This window comes from Microcaecilia unicolor, chromosome 5 (genome assembly GCF_901765095.1).
Source record: "Microcaecilia unicolor chromosome 5, aMicUni1.1, whole genome shotgun sequence".
Lineage (NCBI taxonomy): Eukaryota > Metazoa > Chordata > Amphibia > Gymnophiona > Siphonopidae > Microcaecilia > Microcaecilia unicolor.
In genome coordinates, this window is record NC_044035.1 from 79,730,734 (window position 1) to 79,752,562 (window position 21,829).

General features: G+C 43.8%; 1 protein-coding gene across 2 annotated transcripts in view; it reads left to right on the plus strand.

The window, feature by feature from the left end:
• The first annotated feature begins 1,992 nt into the window (after positions 1-1,992).
• The window catches only part of LOC115471129 (centrosomal protein of 55 kDa-like), a 43,827-nt gene continuing 23,990 nt past the window's right edge, over positions 1,993-21,829 (plus strand). For both annotated transcript variants that reach the window (XM_030204816.1, XM_030204817.1), the window contains exons 1-5: positions 1,993-2,178; positions 3,636-3,899; positions 11,215-11,277; positions 15,031-15,181; positions 18,870-19,186. In XM_030204816.1, the coding sequence (XP_030060676.1) occupies positions 1,996-2,178; positions 3,636-3,899; positions 11,215-11,277; positions 15,031-15,181; positions 18,870-19,186 (978 nt within the window). In that variant the 5' untranslated portion in view covers positions 1,993-1,995. The remainder of the gene's footprint in view (positions 2,179-3,635; positions 3,900-11,214; positions 11,278-15,030; positions 15,182-18,869; positions 19,187-21,829) is intronic.

Here is a 21,829-nt window from a genome sequence, read left to right on the forward strand (position 1 = left end):
CTCTTTCCTGCAAGAACACCAACCAGCGGAACAGGTGCAACCAAACTTGAGCGATAATCATTTCCCTAGCAACCCTTAACTGATGCACCTCCACCTTCCGTCAACGTAGTGACATCAGAAAAACAGAAATGACATATCCCCACCACTGATTTCAAACTACAGGAAGGCGAAGAGAGTTTTCAAATGAAAAGACTATGTGAGGCATGAGGCAGCAGCGGAGTTTGGTGAGTGTGTAGTGCCAGTACTGGCCTGTTATTTCTCTCTGGATCTCGGGGACATACAGATCCCTGCTTATTTCCTAACGCTTCTCTTCACATGTTTTACAGGGCACTGCATGTACTATCCCTCTTTATTGCTTCCCAACATCAGCTTTTAGTTGGGGCTAGGAAACGGGGGACACGGCTTTGTATTTAAAAACACGCATACGTTTGTTGCTGGTAAAGTGCAGCAAGCATGCAGATTGCATCCTTTGTGACAGGTGTCCAACTTTAGGTACACATCCCTTCTTGTGAGGGAGTTCTGCTCCCTACCACAGACCCAAAGCAAGTTCTACTGAAGCTCCTCATTGTAGTGATTGTAGTTCCCACAATTCCTGATCTTACAGTGTGTTGCCAAACATTTTTGGAACTTTAGGTAATTCCTGATTGCTCGTTTTATAGAAAGCATAAAAAGGGTTCTTGTTTACAGTAATGCTACAAGTTGGAAAGGTTCTCCGATAAACAGGTTGATTCTGCATTTTTGTGACTGTCAGGATCTACTTTGCTTTGATTTGGGGGTAGGATTTTGCTCATACCTTTTCAGGGGTATGTATCTCAAGGCAAGTTACAGTCAGGTAAATTAAGTTATTTCCCTGTGCCCAGAGGGCTCACAGTCTTCTAAATTTGGGCAATTTACTTAACCTTCCATAGAACAGCTGCAATCATAGTAGATGACGGCAGAGAAAGACCTGCACGGTCCATCCAGTCTGCCCATCAAGATAACTCATATGTGCTTCTTTTTGTGTATACCTGACCTTGATTTGTATCGGCCATTTTCAGGGCACAGACCGTAGAAGTCTGCCCAGCACTAGCCCCGCCTCCCACCACCGGCTCTGCCACCCAAAAACTAAAGTGAACCCTTAAAAAGCTAGACTCTGCACAAAACGCAACTGGTTTCTAGTACTTATTGCAGCTTTGAAATTACAAAAGAAAGTTTAAAAAAATATTGCTTTTGAAAGCTGTGGGACATTTCAAATACTGCTTTGCAATGATATGAAAGTGGTAATCTGTTAACAAATACATAAGAACTTAAGTGTTGCCATACTGGGACAGACTGAAGGTTCATCAAGCCCAGTATTCTGTTTCCAACAGTGGCCAATCCAGTTCACTAGTACCTGGCAAAATCCCAGAACAGTAAAACAGATTTTATGCTGCTTATCCTAGAATTAAGCTGTGGATTTTCCCCAAATGCATCTTAATAATGGCTTATGGACTTTTCTTTTTGAAATTATCTAAATGTTTTTTAAACCCTGCTAAGCTAACTGCTTTTATCACATTCTCTAGCATCAAATTCTAGCGTTTAATCACATGCCGAGTGAAGAAACATTTTCTCCAATTTGTTTTAAATTTACTACTTAGTAGTTTCATTGCATGCCCCCTAGTCCTACTATTTTTGGAAAGAGTAAACAAGCAATTCACATCTACCCGTTCCACTCCCAAATATGGGTCCTCCTTTGTAACTATTAAGCATGCTGGCAGTCATATGCTATACCAGCATTTAATATGTCCTATTTTTCACTGGTTAGAGATACTAGAACATATTTGCAAAATGGAAGGCAAATTAAGTGACATTAAGAAGCGTCCTCTTTTCTTCCATCTCACCTTGTACTGAACATGAAGTGTTAAAATATTTAGCTAATCTTTTCATAACAGGAGTGAATGATTTTGGACATTTCTTCTCTTTACATAATACATTGCCTAACGTATTTGTGTTTGTAATCCTAGGACACTCAAAAAAATGACATCAAAAGGTGCCAATGGTATAATTAGCAATCAACTGGGAATAAAAAGTGGAGCCTCTAAATTGGATACGGACTTAGAAAAACTTTGGAAAGAAAACGCAGCATTGAAAAAGACTATGGAGAAAGTTACTAAAGGAAATGGCAAAGTCACAGATTCTGAAAGAAATAGGTTTTTAGAGGTATGGTATGTTTATACAGGGCCGCCAAGAGAGGGGGCAGTCCCCGGTCTCACCTGACCACCCTCGGCTCCGCCGACAGCCCCCTTTCTTTCTGCCACCGGGCCCCCTGCATTCAAATCACAGCGCCTCACCTCCGTGTGAAAGCGCAGCAGCAGATCGCCTCCCTCCGGGCCTTCCCTCCCTGTGTCCCGCCCTCGACTGATGTAACTTCCTGTTTCCACGAGGGGGGGGACACAGGGAGGGAAGGCCTGAAGGGAGGCGATCTGCCACTGCGCTTTCACATGGAGGTGAGGTGCTGTGATTTGAATGCAAGGGTGGCGGGGCTGGGGGTGGGCGGGTGGAGACTGGGGACTGCGGAGCAGCGGCCTCGGGGGGAGGGGGCGGTGGCGGCAACCTCAGGGGCGAGGCCCTGGGGGTGGGGCCGCAGAGGCGTCCTTGCCCTGGGCCTGGCCCAGTCTCTCGGCAGCCCTGTGTTTATAGGCTTTAAAAAGTTAAGTCAGCATTCATTTCATTGCTTTATTTAGCATGTTTTCGAACTAGGTATTATCTGCATTGGTGCAAAGTTCAGGTAGACTGGATTGATAGAACTGTGGTTTAAGGGAACATTACAGAAATGGATTTTAAGTCTGGACTTACATCTGAGACCACATGAAAATTGAAAATTAAAGGTTTGGACCAGTCTGCTGGCACAGTGCACAGTCACGCAGAGAATGAGTTTAATATATGACTCAGGTTTTCCACATCTCAGGCTGGCTGAGGGTGCTGTGGATGCAATATTCACAACCTCTAGGGGAGTCACCCTTCATGCAGTGGCCACACCTAGTGACTGGGTTTATGCCCATAATCATAAGGAGCCCCGAGTGCATGGACTGGCCAAGGGTGTTCACTGCAGTGACTGAACTCAACTAGATTGTGATGGCTGTAAAATAGGGAGACCCTTCCCCAGGTAGATTGATGACACTAGATCCCATCTCTGTTTCTAGTTAAGCTGGTAGTGCAAGGAGCAAGCAGAAACCACTAAGTAATTTAAAAAAAATCCCTGGATTTTTATATGGTTTGAATTTTTTTTTTCATTCTGTGATAATAATCATCAGTAGCCTGGATGTTTGACTTCTTGTGAGCTTCCTAAACTCTAGTAACAGGAACACCAGAAATCAGGTAATCAGTAGCAGTAGTCAGCTATGACTGGAACCTTTTCTATTCTATGTACTTCATTTTACGGTTGTGAACTCCTAAGCTACCACCGAAAAGAAAATCCAAGCGGGTGTTATTGAATGGCACCTCCTGGTTTTTCAATCCATCTTAGTTTTCAGCCTGGCTGATTTTGTATTTCTGGACTGGGTTGCATTAATAGTTTGATGTAAGCCACACTGAACCCAAAACTTTGTTGGGATAATGCGGGGTACAAATGCCATAAATAAATACTGTACTTCTTCCTCTTCCACCCACCCTCGCAGAAAATTCTGGTGCTGGAAACATTGAAAGAAAAGAATAGCCAGCAGCTTGCAGAGAAGGACAAAGAGATCCAGAGGCTGAAATCCCAGCCAAATGTGGAAGCATTGCGCTGCCATCTGGAGGAGAAAACACAAGAGGCCGAGAAGAGAGAGCAACTGTACAAGTCCTTGTCCAAAGAGACAGAAAGCTTGAAGAAACAGTTGTTTGAAATTACTGACAAATGTAAAGAGCTTGAAAACAGAGACCCTGCATGTCAAGCATCTCAGGTAATTGTTTATAGAAAATAAGCATGTTAAATTATTGATATTTAAACTTTTTACAGCTGCTTTTTAAAATATATATATTCAGTACTTAGAAATTAGGATGAAAGTTGTATTGAGAGATTTGTTGCATAATGGTCATTCATCTTGAAGGATGCTGGGCATAGGCGGTCGGTGGCCCAACTGTTTGGGGAGGCTAAAGGGGGCGGGGTTGTGGGTGGTGCCGGGGGCGGGGCTTACATCCATAATTATCTGACAACACACAAGAAAAATAAATAAAAGTAAAATAGTCACAATTAATACCTTTAACAGTTCAACATCAGATCCTCCAAAATATTATAAAACCATGTCTGATGTTATGACAAACAAACTAAAATTAATTTAAAGTGTTGATGTCACCTTAGTACGGCCAACACACAATCTCTCCACTGCAAAACACTATACACAAACTTGTACAAAAATACACTCAGAAACTTACCAAACCGAAAGGCAGTACTGTAATTACACCAGGCTCTAAAACACCAATACACTACCTAGTGAAAAAAACAAAACCAAAAGGGTTGCAAATAGTACACGCTAGCAGAATACTGCACCTTGATCACACATGAAAAACACATGACAACAGATATGACAAAAGGAACTAGAAATCAAAAGATATGAAGGCAAAATATTGAACTGGAAAATTATCTCAAGAAGTCAGACTCGGCATGCAGCAATACTAGAGAAATTGAAACTTACCTGCAAAATATCACAAATGTACATTTCCAAAAGCTGACATATTGCAATTAATACATTCTGAATAAAATACTTTTTTCTACCTTTGTTTTCTGAACATTTAGTTTTTCTATTCGCTTTGGTCCCAGTGTCTTCTGTTTTATGGTGTCTTCTTTCCATTTGAAATTCTTTCACTCACCATGTCCACCATCCTCCTGTGTCCTTATGCGTTCTGTCTACCATCTGTGGCACCCTGTCCATATCCTTCCTCCAGTTGCAGCATCTGCCCTCAAAGCGTTCCGATCCAGTCCTTAAATTCAGCAGTTTCCCCTCCATCCATATTCAGCATTTCTCCTCACTCCCCTCCCCTCCATTCATCCATCCGTGTCCAGCAACTCTCCTCCCTCCCCTGCCCTCCATCCATATCTAGCAAATCTCTTCTCTCCTTTGGTCCTTCCATCCAACCATCTAGCAAATCTCCTCTCTCCCGTGACCCCTCCATCCTTCCATATCTAGCAATTTTCCTCTCTCCCCTGCCCTCCCCTACATGTCCAGTGATTTCTCTTCTCTCCCCTGTCCCGTCTACCCCCCTCTCCTCATCCTTCCATCTGTTTTCCCTCTTTATCTCCCCATCCTTCTGTCTTCCTCTTCCCTCTTTCTCTCCATATCCTTCCATTCGTCTACCCCCTCTCCCGATCCTGCCATCCAACATCTACCCCCCATCTCTCCCAATCCTTCCATCCAGTGTCTCTCTCTATCCCCTTCTTTCCAGTGTCTCTCTCTCTACCCTTTTCCATTCATCATGCCCCCCCTCTCTCCCCATCCTTCAATGTTTCTCCACCTGTTAGTTTCTCTCCCTACCCCTTCCTTCCAGCGTCTTCCCTCTTTCACCCCCCCCTTTCTCCTCATTTTCAGCAGCTTCTCCCTTTCTCCAGGACTCCAGCCCTTCTCCATGTCCCCTCCTTCTCTCCCCATCTTTCCACTCTTTCCATTATACCTGCCTAGTGCCTCCCGCTCCCCCTTCCACCCGGTATTAATTTGTTGGCCACTGCTGCTTCTCTTCATCAACACCTCAAAGTGCGACCAGAGGCAAACCCAAAGAAGCAGACAACAGCTCACACACAAGTTACTCCGTCCATCCCCCGTCTGGTATCGCTTTATCTTTCTCAACAGTCCAAGCCCCCAATCCCAGCCCAGCGATTCTCCCCCTCATTCTGAAACTCCCACCTTCCCACTTGTTTCTGAGATCAGATCACCGCCACAACAAACCCTACACCTTTCCTTCATGGGCAGTTTCCTTTTTCGGCATGGCGGCGTGAGAAGATGCATCAGAGCAGAGGGGGCGGGACACCAGAGAAGGAAATTGGCGGGGCCGGTGGCGGGCGATTTAAAGCATCAGTTTGAAAGTAGGGTTGGGGGGAGTTTGAGAATAAAGGAGAGGTGCTGGATCGTGAACAGGGAGGCGAGATCAAGATGGCAGGACCACGAGGAGAGAATGGAACCTCAGGCTCCGAACGCGTGCGACTTGGTATCACCAGGCTTGACCTATTGGCTGTTTAGAAAACCGGCCAACTAACTTCCTGCTCCTCCAGGGGCAGAGAGAGGAGCGGCTGCAGTGCAGACAGCCCATGCTTGAAGGCTGCCACGGCCCTGTTTACATTTTTTGTTACTTTTTTTTTTTTGTTGCGCTGAAGAGGAGACTTTCCCGCTTTGGCGGGAGTGCGGGAGATGATCCCCCAAAGCGGGAGTCTCCCGACTTGGCAGGTCTGGGTCTGTGTTGGGTGAGCGGGCCTCATGCCTAGAGGGAAAGTGGCTGCTCCCATGGCTACGTTTGGGGGGGGCAATGCCCATGGGCGGGGAAGGTCACAGCTGGGCTGGGGAGGCTTAGGCTCCCCAAGTCTCTTATACGGGGCGCCTATGATGCTGGGCTTGGGAGATGGGGTAGTTTGCTGTCAACATGTAATTAGCAACACAATAGATCACCTCTTACACTTTGTGGCAATTTCTCTGTCACACCAAGACAGGTTCTGGACCTTTTATTTTGTCTTCTCTATAGTTCCAAAAGAGTTGAGGACTCTGGCTTTTGACAATCAAACTAGGAGAGATTCACTGTTTAGAATGCAACTGGTTGCTGGTGGGTAGGTTCTAATTCCTTTGTGGTTCCTGAGTTCTTAATAGAATGGTTCTTGTAGTGGATCCAGGCCTAAGTTTGACAAGGACGGTTATCCCCTCTGATAAGCAAAATGCTATCTGCATAACTGTCTTACTAACTAAGAAAATCACCTTGCATCCTTCACCCACTCAGACCCAAACCCTGAAGAAAAGGAATTAGGCCTAACCCATGGTGGTGGTTCCATAATTTCAATATGTTTATGAAAAAAAAAAGTTTAAAGGTACCTAATAAATTCCATAGCTGCAGGCTTCCCAGTGAGCAGCAGCAGCAATTTACTACTACTACTACTATTTAGCATTCACCTTTCTTCATGAATCCATCTTCTGGACCAACTGGCTCAGTGGATTTTTTCAGCACAGCACTTTCATCAGTTTTCTTGGTTAAGTCCAATGGTGAGTCATCTTTCTTTAAGGTAGGTTTTCGCTTTTGTGCCCTTTATAATCCTCCTAGGGGCTTTGGTAGTGACCCGGGCCATTAGTCTAGGAGTAGAGCAGTGGTTCTCCTTCTAGCTCTGGGGTTGCAGCAACTAGTCAGGATTTCAGGATATCTACAATGAATGTGTATGAGAGACTTGTATCCACTGCCTCTACATCACATATATATTCAAAGCGGATATCCTGAAAACCTGATTGGATGGTGCTTCCCCCTCCACTGTCGGTATGCCCTGTCTTCCCTATTTTGGTGATACCTTTTAAAAATACCTTGTTCTGAACCATATGCTTTTTGACAATTTAAAAGCTGTTCTATCTCCTTTATAAAAATGTTGATGCCAGCAGCCTGGTTCCACCCTGGTTAAGGTGGAGCCTATCTTTCCAGAATAGGCTCCCACGTCCCCAGAATGTTTCCCACTTCCTAACAAATCTAAAACCCTCCTTCCTGCACCATCGTCTCATCCATGCATTGCGTCTTCGGAGCTCTGCCTGTCTCTTGTGTCCTGCGTGTGGAATGGGGAGTACTTCTGAAAATGTTACCCTGGAGGTTCTGGATGTCAGCTTCCTACCTAAGAGCCTAAATTTGGCTTCCAGAACTTCCTTCCCACATTTATCTATAATCATTGGTACCCACAAGTACCAAGACAGCAGGTTCCTCCCCAGCACTGCCTAAAATCTTATCTAGGTGACACGTGAGGTCTGCCACCTTTGCACCAGGCAAGCAAGTGACCCAGCGATCCTCATGTCCACCAGCCACCTAGCTATCTACATGCATAATAATCGAATCTATAACTAAAATGACTATCCTAACCTTTCCCTCCTAGGTAGACACCCCTGGAGACACGACCTCAGTGTGAGCAGATATTGCAGCCCCTGGAGCAATTAAAAAAATGCTATGTGCAAGCATGCACAATGAGAAAATATCTATATCTATCTATAGAAAGATAGATTTTTTTTCTATTTAAACAAATCTGTCAGCTGCCATCTAAGATGGGAACATACAAATCCAGCAATAAGAGGATCACAGTGAGATACTTTAAACTCAAAAAATGCAGAGAGTTGAAAACCAGCAAAACTTTCAGAAAATACAGCAGCTGTATATATAGGGGGAAATTCTATATATGGAGCCTTAAAAATTGGCCCTGTAAACCACACGTTTAATATGATTCTATAAACGACTCCTAAAATTAGGCATAGTTTATGGAATATGCTCACTCACCATTCTTGCACCTAAAATTTAGGAGCACCCATTTAGGCCACTTAAAACCAGGCCTAAATATCTGCGCCTAAGTTAGGCGCAGATTGGATATATTCTATAATAGTGCGCATAGTTGTTTGAAATGCCCACTATCTGCTCATTCCATGCCTATGGCCACGCCCCCTTTTCAACTGTGTGCATTAGAATTTACATGCACCGCATTGTAGAATAGGCCTATAAAGTTGTGTGCGTAAATTCTAATTAAAGCTCATTAGTGCCACTAATTGGCTGTTGCCAATTATTGATGCTGATTAGCTTGTTAATTAAGTTGTGCATGTAAGTTGGCCACATGGCCAAATTAGCGCACACAAGGCACCATATATAGACTTGGGGGGGGGGGGGTAATTTTTTATTACTTCAATCTGATTTTTTCCCACACTGATATGCAGTTATACTTTATAAGACACCTTTTGTTTTACACTTCTTTTAGTTTTAATAGCTTTCTAACAGTTTTTAGAGATTTGGTCTTCTGGCTGATGAGTTCTCAATTTATATGTACATCTGTTCAGCAAGAGATCCTGCATTTTAATTACCAGATATATTTTCATATGCATTAGATTGATGTGTATATACAAAAAAAATCATTTTGGGGGGCTACTCTCATCATTATTGCATTATTAATTATTGTCATACTTTTTTGGGAGCCATATATAACTGTAGTCTAAACTCACATTCATTTTTTACATAGGGTCCTGTTTACTAAGCCACGTTATAGGCGCATTAGCATTTTTAATGTGCGTTAACCGTGTATGTGCCTACAGTATCCCTATAGGTGCCTACACAGTTAGCGCATACGCTAATTGTAGGCAAGCAAAAACTGTCAATGCACCTTAGTAAACAGGGCCCATAGTTTTTACGTATTATTTGCATTTGTATTTTGTTATCACAACTCTTCTTAATTTATTTGTTGTATATGTTTATTTACACTCATCATTATTCTCCCTGTTTACTAAGCCACACGCTAATGCCGACACTGCCCATTCACTTTGAATGGGCTGTGCCAGGCAGCATTGCTGTGTGGCAGTCACCAGCGCAGCTTAGTAAATGGGGGTATGTATTTTCTTTTGTTTTTAGAGCATTTTGAACCCTGAGGCAGTTTTCTGCTGAAACATGGCTCCAAGTCAGGTCTTTTGAAAACCTGGGTGCTTTGTCAATAAAATAGTGTTTGCTTACACCTGGATGCTGGAATTCATTAGGTCCACCCCTACTTCTTTCTCAAGGTGCTCTTTATGTAGGAGTTTTTTTTCCTTTTTTCTATTTTTTTTTGTTTTGTTTTGTTTGGTATTCGTTCAACCTTTAATAACCAATAGGGCTGTGGAGTCAGTACACCAAACCTTCAACTCCGACTCCAGCTCTGACTCTGACTCCTACCGATATTAGGCTTTAAATGTTTTATTCTGGATCTAAAGTACTGGTAAATATAAATTTAGATCCAGGACAAAGATACGTATATATAAGTGTGAAATATAAATTTACCATATACAGTATTATTCTGTTGTTTTATCTTGAAGCTGGAGTCGAAGTCAGTCTCCCCTCAGCCACTGCTGCTTTTCTCCCCTCCCCGCTGGTCTTACCTACAGCTTCCTGCAGCCAGCGACGATTTACAGTCAGAGGCTATCTCCATGGCTTTCCTTTTGCTGCATCCCGCCCTCTCTACTGCAACTTCCTGTTTTGACGTTAACAGGAAGTTGCAGTAGAGAGGGCATGATGGGGCAGAAGGAAGGCCAAGGAGATGGGTCGACCTCTGACTGTGAATCACTGCCGGCTGCAGGATCCTGTAGGTGAGACCTGTGGGGAGGAGGAAGGGAGGGGAGAAAAGCAGCAGTGGTGGTTGGAGGCCCTGAAAATATTTTGCCCTGGGCCCAGCTTTTTACTGCGGGAACAAAACTTTTTACCATTCCCGCGGGGCGGTAAAATGTTTTGTTCCAGTATCCACGGTGATTGTCGGTGCCTCTGAAGGCCTGGTGCCAGGCCCTCCTTGGAGGCTGGGCCTGGGGAATCCCCCCCCCACCCCGCCTCTCGGCAACCCTGCAGGTAGACCTCCTCAGGCCTATCGTTCCTCCCTGGTAGACCGGTGGAGATGTTGGGGGCAGGAGCAAAGCCCCCTCACTCCTGCCCCTTGTGGCTGCTAAGATGGCTGCCATCACCTCTCACAGTAGCCTTGTGGTAAAACACATATACCTTGAGCTGCCACGAGAGGTCACAGAGCAGCCATTTTTTCTAAGCAGTGGCAAGGGGCAGGAGTGAAGGGACTTTGCTCTTGCCCCCAACATCCTCTGAACACCAGCAAGGAAAGGTAGGCCTGAGAGGGCCTACCTGGACTTCAGGAGGTGGGGGATCCAGGGGTCATTCCCGGAGGGGGTGGTAGGAGTTTCTGTCTCAGGGGCTGGGGGAGGGGGAAGAGTGTTGAGGGGGCTTTTCCATGTGATTTGGGGGTGGGGGGGGGGCAAAAAAAACAAGTTATGTGGGTCCCAGTTGATATTCAACCAGGGCCTAAATAACTCTCTTATGTGGGCACCAGCTGGATGTCGACCAGGACCTACATAAGTCTGACAGCCAAGCACTACAAAATTAGCCTAGATTTTTAGTGCCGGTGCCCACATATGACCTAGCACTGAATATCTGGGGCTAATTTAGCTGGTGACAATCAGCGTTTTAAAAAACGCTGACTGTTGCCAACTGAATATTAGTTGGAAAGTTTATATGTAGAAAACAGCTAATCGATATGCTTTCATTTAATTGCAGGGAACTTCTCTCAGTACAGAATCATCAGGAGATCTGAATGCACTTGGAGACCAACTGAAAGATGTGAGTAATTTAATTCATTTCATGAAAGATTTAAGATCACAATATTGCCATCCTAGGTCTGCTCTGAGTATTTTTTTGTAACATTTTAGTGAAATATACATTTTTTAAACATTGTGATGCACTATAACATGGAGTATTATCTGCTTTATGCCCCTTTTTTTTGCAAAATGCTTGATACAGCTATTTTAATTGTACACCTCATTAACTGAGCCAGCCGCTCACACAGAGCATTGTCTACCCATAATATTGGGATTGCACAACTTCAAGTGTGCAGCTCAGTTTCTACACCATTTCTGGAAAACTCTGTGGAAGAGGTTTTAATTGTAAGAAAGTCATATGAGAATAAGTATTATACAAATGCTGACCCACATCAAATCCTTAGCAAATGTGGGTGCACAGGATATTTCAAAGTGGATTGCCCAGATAATCTCAAGCCTGCACTAAAGAGCTTTTCAGTTCCTGTACCTAAGCTAGTGGCTTTCGTGGGTGGCTCCAGTCCCATGGAGTTGCTGCAGCACAAAACGTTACTGGTCATTCATCAAGCAAGATGGGTTGCCACAACACTACAGCACTCCAGAAAGTGTGAATCAGATCCAGCTAGCTGGGCTTGTGGACACTGGCTCTAGCATGACTATTACTACCAGAGATAGTGCCGGAAGATACTATTCTACCAGGGCGCACTGCAGAGGTAGCGCTAGCCAATGAATCTAGAGAGACTGTACCCATTGCTCGAGTATTCCTGGAATAGTAGGCATAATGAAAAACATGCCGGTACCAATGCTGTGTGGGACCGACATGGGTCCAATGAACATAACCTTGATAGTGGAGTCAGCATTTCTGCTATGGTGACCCATTGTCAGGCCTGGGTGGCCCAACAAGCAGAAGCTGCAGAGATCACCTCTCTAGTTCCAGATCGTGAGCCAGCCCAGGTGGAACCAGCTGACCAAGCAATAGGAGGAGGTGCTCCAGTGCTTCCAGCAGCATCAGTTCCTGAGGTGACCAGGCCGTGTGTAAAGAACAGCCTGATTTAGCTGACACACCTATTGATCAGGCTGTTGACCCTGATTTGTCAGAGTCACCAGCAGAGACCCTTCCTGTTATGGATACTGATACAGGTCAGAAGCATGCTTTTCAGGAAGCACAGTGCTCTGAACCTGATCTGGAAGCCCTGAGGCAGAGGGCTGGTCAACCAACCAGTGAGACTTGCAACGATCATATCCTATGGAAAGGGGGCTTGTTGTACAGAGAGACAGATCCTGCTGATCCTAGTAGGCCCTGGACAGCAGGCAAGCAGCTTATAGTGCCCAGGGCATACCGAGAATAACTCCTACAGATTGCACATGATATTCCATTAGCAGAACATCAGGGGGTGACACATACATGCACTAGATTGACCCATAACTTCTATTGACCGGGAGTATCTCAAGCCATAGCTGTCTAGTGTCGAACATGTATGTGTGCCAAAGAGTGGGTAAGACCCAAGATCACCCCCGAGCTCCCCTGAAACCTTAACCCATTATCAGTGAGCCCTTTGAGAGAATAGCTGTGGATATAGTGGGGCCTCTAGCCCTATCCAGACTGGGAAAAGATACATATTGACAGTGGTGGACATTGCTACCAGATATCCTGCAGCGGTATCTATATCCTCCGTAGAATCCGAGAAAATTGCCACTGCCATGCTAGAAATATTTTCCCAGGTAAGATATCCACGAGAAATACTCTCAGACCAAGGGACACAGTTTATGTCTGAGTTGTTTCAGAATCTGTGGGCACACTATGGAGTGAATCATTGGACATGGATGAGAGGGGAGGGAAGGGGACAGAGGAGAATCGCTGGACATGGATGGCAGGAGAGGACAGAGGATAGAGGAGAATCACTGGGCATGGGAGGGGAGGGCAGGGGAGAGAGGAGACATGCTGGACATGGATGGAGGGAAGATAGGAAGGCAATGCTTATGGATGGTGGGGTTGGCGGGAGAGAGGAGAAATGCTGGACTTGGATGGAGAGGGGAGAGAGAATTATTGCTTTATATGGATACAGGGGGGGGGGAGAGAGAGGAGAAATGCTGGACATGGACGGAGGGGAGGAAAGAAAAAAGAAGAAGATGCACATGGATGGAGATGAGGGAAAGGGAAGAGAGGAGAAAAACTGCACATGGATGGAGAAAATAGGCAAAAGCTGGATCCACGTTATACCTCCTCCAGTCAATTCCACGGAGGAGGACTCAGCTTTTACTTATGGATGTAGGGCAAGAAATGAAGAAGAAAGGAGGAAAGTAAAGAAATAAATGGAAAGGAAGTCCTGGAAACAGAGTTAAGAGAACAGATAGAGAGAAGTAGAATCAGAGACTGGGACCAATATGGATAGAAAAACAAAGTCACCAGACAACAAAGGTAGAAAAAATCATTTTATTTTCATTTTAGTGTTTGGAATATGTCCAGTTTGAGAATTTACATCTGCTGTCTTATTTTGCACTGGGTATTCTAGAGCTGTAACAGCTTACAGAAATTATTTATAATGAAATAAAAATCACATTTTTTTCTCCTGTACTAGTATAATGTTTTCAATGATGTCTGTTTATATGTGCCATGGGTGGTATAAGGGGTGTGACTAATGTGGGTGTGGCCATCATAGGGGTGGAGCCATATGTGGTGACCCCTGCCCATAATGAGTACCGACACCTTTTTTTCTACAAAAAAAAGCACTGCACAGGAGTAAAACCATTCACATGTGCTGAGAGTGATAAAAGCTTATGTCAGAAGATACTCCTCACTATTCACAAAATGAAGCATACAGGATTAAAACTGTTAGCTTGTACTGAGTGTGGTAAAAGCTTCTGTTATAAGCACCAGAAGGGCAATGAACATGGCAAAACTGATGGCCTCTCCAGGAAGGAAGAACCAGAACCACCCTGACACTGGACTATCGAGACCCAATCAGAAGACTGTAGTGGCCGCACTCCAGGGTCTCTCTATTAAGGGGAGAGGTGTGAAGAAACAGTGTGTTTTAAGCCTGTAAAATGTATTGGATATATTCCTACATTAATTATGTACTGAAGTGTATTTCTCCTGTTTGGCCAGCAGGTGGTGTTTCTTTGCTGTAAAGCTATTATAGAGAACTGAATGTTCTTTTTTTTTTTTTTTTTTACATTTTAGCACACAAACAGGAAGCAAGAAGCAGTATATGTTTGAAATTTTCTTTGTTCTGGGCTCTGATTGGCCCAGGAGCTCATTTTTCATTTGAAGTGTACTAGCTTTTGCTACAGTCTTAGCCAGGAAGAAAAGAGAGCAGGATCTCTTTGCCGAGGCTCAGTAAACAAACAGTTATATGTCTTGATCTTCTCAGGTACTTTTTTTAGAAAGTAAACAAATGTTTAGTTTGTGGTTTGTATGTTGGGTCTGTGAGTGCTTTCTGGGAACTGTGAGGCCACTGGGAATGTGGCTCCAGTAACCTAGAAATCACTGGATGTAATTTGAGAGCGGGAGACTCGCCCAGAGGCAGTTGTGACCTAGTCAGTGGGAGGAGTATGCTAGTGTAGACCACAGGTGGCAGGTGCAGGTGGACCTGAGTTGTGCTGAGGATAGACCCTCTAAGTGGCAGTGGGGTAACCCCATGCAGTGGCTAGGCATTTCATGACAGTGCTCTTCTTTGAATGTTATGTGAGCTGTTGTTAATAAAGGTCCTTTTTGGCTGCGTGCTGCTCTTTTGGCCATCTCTGTTGGTAAAACTAATGCATTTCTTCTCTTATGAAGGCTCTGGAGAAAAACCAGCAGTGGCAAGTCTATGATCAGCAGCGTGAAGTCTTTGTCAAGGGGTTGATGACGAGAATCTTTGAACTTGAACAGCAATCACGAAACACTAAGCAAATCCAGCAAGATCAATTAAATGAGGCCAGATCAGGAGGTATTCATTTACAGTTGACTTGGAGCAGGTTGAAAGGAACTTGCATGAAATTTAAAATGAAACAGAATATGAAAATCATTTTATTGGGTTATTGAAACTTAGATACTGTTAATTTATGAACTACTAGTAAAAAGGCCCGTTTCTGTAGGCAAGGAAATGGGCCTTAGGCAGGCAATTCCCTCCCCCCCCCCCCCCCGTGCTATGGCCCCCTCGAACCCCCCCCTTCCGCGAACCTGTCGTTCCCCCCCTGTGCCGGCGAAAACTGCCCCCCTCCGCCGCCGCCGTTGTTGTGCTACCTGTGCTTACAGCCGAAGGGTTGTTCTTCCCTTCCCGTAGTTTCTTCAATCATCTTGTCTGGAAGTTCCTCTGCGTGCGTCTGACGTCAGACGCACGGAGTTAAACTTTCTGAGAAGATGATTGAGGAACCCACCCGAAGGGCAGAACAACACTTCGGCTGTCAGCACAGGTAGTGCACAACAGCGGCGGGGGAGGGGTGCGGTTTTCGGCGTTCCGTGGGGGGATCGACAGGTTCGCGGAAGGGGGTGGGTTTTGAGGGGGCCGTAGCACGGGGGGTGACAGCTGATTCCGAGGCAGTAGGAGGAGCGTGTTTCCCTACTCCTCCCCTTGCCTTGGAATCAGCTGTGTTGACATCAGTGACGTCCATGCGTGTCTGCCTCGCAGACCACCTGCAGCCAGGGAGCCACGGTCCCAAGCATAGAACGCTGGAGGTGAGAATTATTATATAGGATGACTTATATGAAGCAATGCAGGAAGATTCATGATCAAAATCATATCTACTAGGATAATACATGTTATATACTAGGGCATATCTAATAGGAGTAGGAGACACTTAGAGCTCCTTCAGAATACAGGGGCAAAGTTGAATGACCACATTTCTCCTATTTGGGAAATCTTCCATTTGTTTCCTGTTGAACAGTTCATTTATATTTTTATGTTATTTCATGGGCTTTAACTGCCTTTATGAAGGAGATTTCACCCAAGGTGATGTATTTTTATTTATTAATTGTTAAGAATTTTGTAAATGCTTTCAAATATTACCACCAGTTGGCACCTATCTGTGTAACTTACTGTCAGTCTGTGCACGGCCCAAGTATTGAATTCCTCTCAGGAGGTTCTCTAGTGTTTCTTGGATGACTATAGCAAGCTAGAAAGGCTGCCTTCAGTTGCAGTGCGTCAATTCTATGGAACACGTAGCTATCAGTTATTCACAATATTGTAAGTCCACTCACTTTTCAAAAGCAACTAAAGGCATGGCTTTTCTTCTGGTTATTGATTTGTTGGTATTCAACACTATTTAATATGTTCAAGTTTTTTTTTACTATATTGTGTTCTATGTAATAAGAACAATTTTTATTTTAGTTACATTTGTACCCTGCGCTTTCCCACTCATGGCAGGCAGTGGAGGGTTAACTGACTTGCCCAGAGTCACAAGGAGCTGCCTGTGCCGGGAATTGAACTCAGTTCCTCAGTTCCCCAGGACCAAAGTCCACCACCCTAACCACTAGGCCACTCCTCCACTCCAATGCATCTGTGATTTTATGTGCACCTCTTGAGTTGCAGCAAGGCACTATATTATCTAAAATAATGTTCTTCAGTTTTATTTTTTGCCATGGGATGGGGGGGGGGGGGGGAGAGGGGGAGAGGGGAGAGGGGAGAGACAGGCAAATGGGAACCATCATGGCAATCACCTAGGTCCTTATTGGTAAAGCTGAGTGGTGTCACTGAGTCAGTGTTTTACATGTTTGGTATTTTTGAATTACAAATTGAGCTGTTTCTGTTGTATGAGATAAATTTGAAGTAAAGGTCTAGACATGGTGAAAACTACTGAAAAGAATTCCAGAATAAAGTTATTCAAAGATACAGATTGGCATAGAAAGAAATCCCTGACAAATTCACAGGTATTGATATATTATGCTCTTTATCCATATTTGTGTGTTCTCTGTTGCTGTATTTTGTACCGTGGACTTAATTCATCTTTTTTCTGAAGAAGTTGAAACCTAAAATCAAACAGGTATTATGGAGGAAAAATTAGTATTCTACCAATTTACTGTGTGTACATGTGTTTTTATATATAGAAGACAACTTTACAAAATTATTAGAGGTGCTGAATTAGCACATGTTACTCATTCCTGGACACATTGAGAGTTGGCTCACTATTGGGATACTCAAACACCCATTGCACTTACCCTATTTATATGTGTAAGTGTATGTATGCTTCTCCATGGTCTTCTAATCCTATGGCATTATCCATTCCCTGTGGATAATTCCTTGGAACCCCAAAATCTAGCTCACTACATCTTATGCAGCAACAGTAGCAACTCTCTGCTATCTAACTAAATCAAGTTTCAAGTTTATTTATATTTACTACCCCGCCTTATGGACATGCCATCTAGATGGCTTACAATCTAATAAAGAACAGAGTAGAAATAAAGATTCAGACAGTGTGGGGAAGGTGGCAGAATGCCAAGTTTGATTGAAAGAGGGAAGGGTAGAAACAGAAGTTAAGCTCCACTGTCTTCCAGGGGAACACTTCCAGGCCCCCAGTGCATATATGGGGATTAGCAAAACACATCATTGAAAAGAAATGTTTTAAGATTGATTTTGAATTGGATAAGGGATATTTGTAATCGCAGTGAGGCAATGAATTCTATAGACGAGGCCCTTGTTGGCCTTCACTACTGAACTTTCTGGTTGCATGGCACAGAATTTTCAGGGTCAGGATGTTCCAAAGTACAGCAAGAACCATTGCACCTCTGTATTCATAGGATCTGTGTCCATCAATCTGTACAAGTGGGGTGTGCAACAGTGTGCATGTATACTCTGCCATACTCGCTCTCCCACATGTCTCACCACTCTTGTTGTCTTGATCAGTAAATAAGGAGGGAGGGAGAAGGGAAGCAATACGAGAGTATGGTGATGGTTTCAGCGGTGTGCCACAAACCTGGACATGAAGGTGGACTGTGCCACTGCTGGAGTCATGGCCATAGATGTATGAGGTTCAATGGCATTTTTGACTGCTATGGAATATCCCTGCATAGAGGCTTTAGGGCTCCTGTGATGTGGAGGATTAGTGGCTATGCACATACATACCCAGGAATTTCCATAGTAAAGGCAGGTAGATAAGCATTCATGAGGCAGTGAGTATGATCAGGGAAGCTCCTCCTGTTGCTGCCTGAGTGATAGTGACATTGGGTTGGGGGAGAGGAGAGGAAGAGGTGCTAATGAATTAGGCCATAGGAAAGAAGTGGTACAGTAAGTCTGACAGTTTGAGTGTTCTGTTTCTGAATTTCAGGCTATCCATAATAAATACTTGTGAGAGATTTGCTTGTATTGGAGTAGATACCGCCTGCTTGACACTAATGAGATAAAACTATTAGCAAAGGTTTGGAAAGTGACAAGTCTGAGCCTTTAGTTGATATCTCTGTGTTGAGATTTCCTGCGGCTATGGGTCTGATTTCTCTATTGTATGCTATTGGGGAAATCAGTTTAAGTGAATGACATGGTTATTCCATTCCTATCAAATAAAATTAAGATTCAGCTCTTTGGAAAGATGCCTTGGTACTAAGTGAGCAAGATGCTTCTTCTATTTTCTCTTTTCAAGAAGACTTTGGGAAACATTTGCTGAGCTTTGTATGTCTGCTTTATCATCATTTTTCTCTCATAACAGGTCGATCAGAAGAAGAGAAACAAAAATACTATGATAAGCTTTTAATTAATGCAAAGCAATACTTAGAAGCAGAACGAAAAACCACAGCTGAGCTGAGTTCTGAGCTCACGGAATGGAAAAAGAGGTATGAGGAGAAGAAAAAGGAAGTAATGGGTCTAAACATTCAATTACAATCGCACCAGGATGGCAGCAGGCAGCACAGAGAAGAAGAGAGAAAACATCTAGTAGATAAAGTGCAAAAGCTGAAGATGGAGCTGGAAATATCAAGAGAGCGACTTGAAGAAGAAAAGAAGCGGGCTTCAGATTTTTCTTCTCAGGTAGATCTTTGCTTTGTTACCCAAATGTTTTTGTAGGTGTATTTTTAAAGAACCAGGGAAGCACAGATTCAAATCCTGCTTCTTCCACTGTTTGTGATTGCCTCAGATGTCCACTTAGTTTGTAAGCTCTTTGGGAAAGGGACATACTGTACCTGAACACTTATCACTGCTGTACAGCACTGTGGATGAACTGTAGCGCTCTAGATATTTATTGGTGTAGCTTATATTAAAAACTTAGCAGCACCAAATTGTTTCCTTTTTAATGATGCATTCATAAACTGCCATAACTTTCTTACTTTATTTTTTAATCTCTGTCACGCAATGTATGTGAAATGCCTCTGCCTATAAGCTGTAAACAAGTAATCCCTATCACTCAGTTTTTATAGGTCATGATTTTTGTAGCCCATATATCTCCTTTCAGCCATCTGTGCTCTGTAGCCTTTCTCAACAGAGGAGTTTCTCTATTTTCTTTTATTATTTTTGTATATTGCGTACAAATGTGCTATATCATATCATCTCAACATTCAAACAGCTCTTTCCATTCTATTGCACCAAATAGTAGATTTTTTTGAAACACCTCATTACTCCATCCCTGGGTGATAATGATTGTAGGGTTTCCAGTTTCTTGCATGTATTTGCACTAAATAAAACTTAGTGGTTGCATATGCTCTGTTCCTTTCCTCTCCTACTACAGTATTACAAATTTGCTTTCTTACCAGAAAAGATTTTGGGCCCTGTTTACTAAGCCGCGCGTTAGAACTTTTAGCATGCGCTAACCACCTTTTTATGACTTAGTCCCGATTGAAACAGGTCCAGACCAAAACGTCCAACTTTTAATCCTGGACGTTTTTGCTTTGTTCCATTATGGCAGAAAATAGCCAAGTTTTGGGAATGTCCAAATCATCCCCCCCCCTAGAAAAACATCTTAAGAATGCGTTTTGAAAATAGCAATTTGGACTTTTTTCAAGAAAAACATCCATCTGCCACTTTGTGCTGCTTTTTGGACAATTTTCTGTTTCGAAAATGAGCCCCTTAATAACCTAAAATGAGTTAAGCACAGAGGCTTGCACAATTGGGGCTCCTTGAACTGTTTGCATGGGATTTATGCTATCAGCTTTCTGTTATTTGGATTTTGTTCACTGTTTTTCATTGGTAGGTCAGGACATGGTACATTTAGGTACAGTAGGTGTTCGCCTGTCCTAGAGGGCTTAAAGTCTGTACCTGTGCTAAAAAAGTGAAGTGTCTTACCAAAAGAGCGCCAACAGAGTTTGAACCCTGTCTTCCCCAGTTCTTAGTGTGCTTCTCTAACCACAGGGTGGCTACTCCAGTTGATCATGGATCTTTCATTACTTGTCAAAGCCCAAAGTCAAATTCCTTTTCATCCTGCTGGATCACTCCAGACCAGTGGGTTTTGTCTTACCACCAGATGAAGGCAGAGAATAAGATACTTTCCAGAGACAACACTGGCATGAGAAGTGATGCAGCCTGGAATTTGTATTTCTCTACCTCTAGCAGATGGTGCAGTTGGACTGGTACAGCTGGATTCTTCAACTTCGGCCGGATTCCTCAGGTCATAGTTTATAGCCTGTGGCTCAGTGCTAGAGTCTTTTGGCCTGGATTGTCTCTAGGTTGTTCAACAGACCTCTTCCTGGTCATGCTTGGAGGAGTTTTTGGCCCTCTGTTGCCCTGAGCTTTAGCTTACAGGCTTTTGCTCACTGGTTAGGCTGGCACAGGTCCCACAGGGCCCCTGCCAGTGGGAATGTTAGGCTCCTGGGTGGGTTCCTCCCCCCCCCCCCCCAGTCTCCTAACAGAACTTTGCATAGGAGGCTGAGGACTTGGTTCTCAGAGGGCACAGAGTTCTTTCTTGGAGAAGGGGGTCATCAGGCCTTCTTTCATATCCCTCCCCTCCTCAAGAGACACCTAAATCCCCCCAGACCTCTCGTTCATTGATTTTGTGAAGAAGATAGCTCAGTACATTCTGTTTAAGTTAGAGACAGAGAAGTCCAGGGCAGAAACATTGGATATTGTACAATTCCTTGACCCATCCAAGAAGGCTGTTACAGTGCCTGTTTACAGAATCCTGAAGGAAGTTCAGGTGCTTCTTTCATTAACAAGAAGGTTGACTATGTATAGGGTTCAAAAAGCTCCCAGATTCAAGAAGCAACAGCTTCCTCATCATGATAGTCAAATCACTCTCAAGAGTCAAAATCTCCAAGATTCACTCCTTAGTGCCCTCTGGGAGGGAGGCTAGAACACTGGAGTCTTACGGGAAAAAAATTATTCAGAATGCCATTCTGACATCCCAGATAGCACCTTGTCAGCTTTTCATGGACATGTTCTTGCAGAAAATAGTGTGCAGTGTAGCAGAGCTTGCCAACACTCTCCTTGGGGTGAATGCCAAGGAACTCTGGATTAATAGCCAAAGGAAAGGCATGCAGAAAATATATGGGTTGCATGACCTATGATATTTTTGTGCCTTGAGTACTAGCACCTGCAAATTCTCCTGGCTGAGGGTCTCAGGTTTGAAATTTGATGCGCAGGTAAGCTTGCTGACATGCCATGCTGTGGAATCTCTTTAGAGATAAGATGCAGGAGGCTGCTATACTCATCCAGTAGCATAGTGACTCTTTATACCCTCTCCAG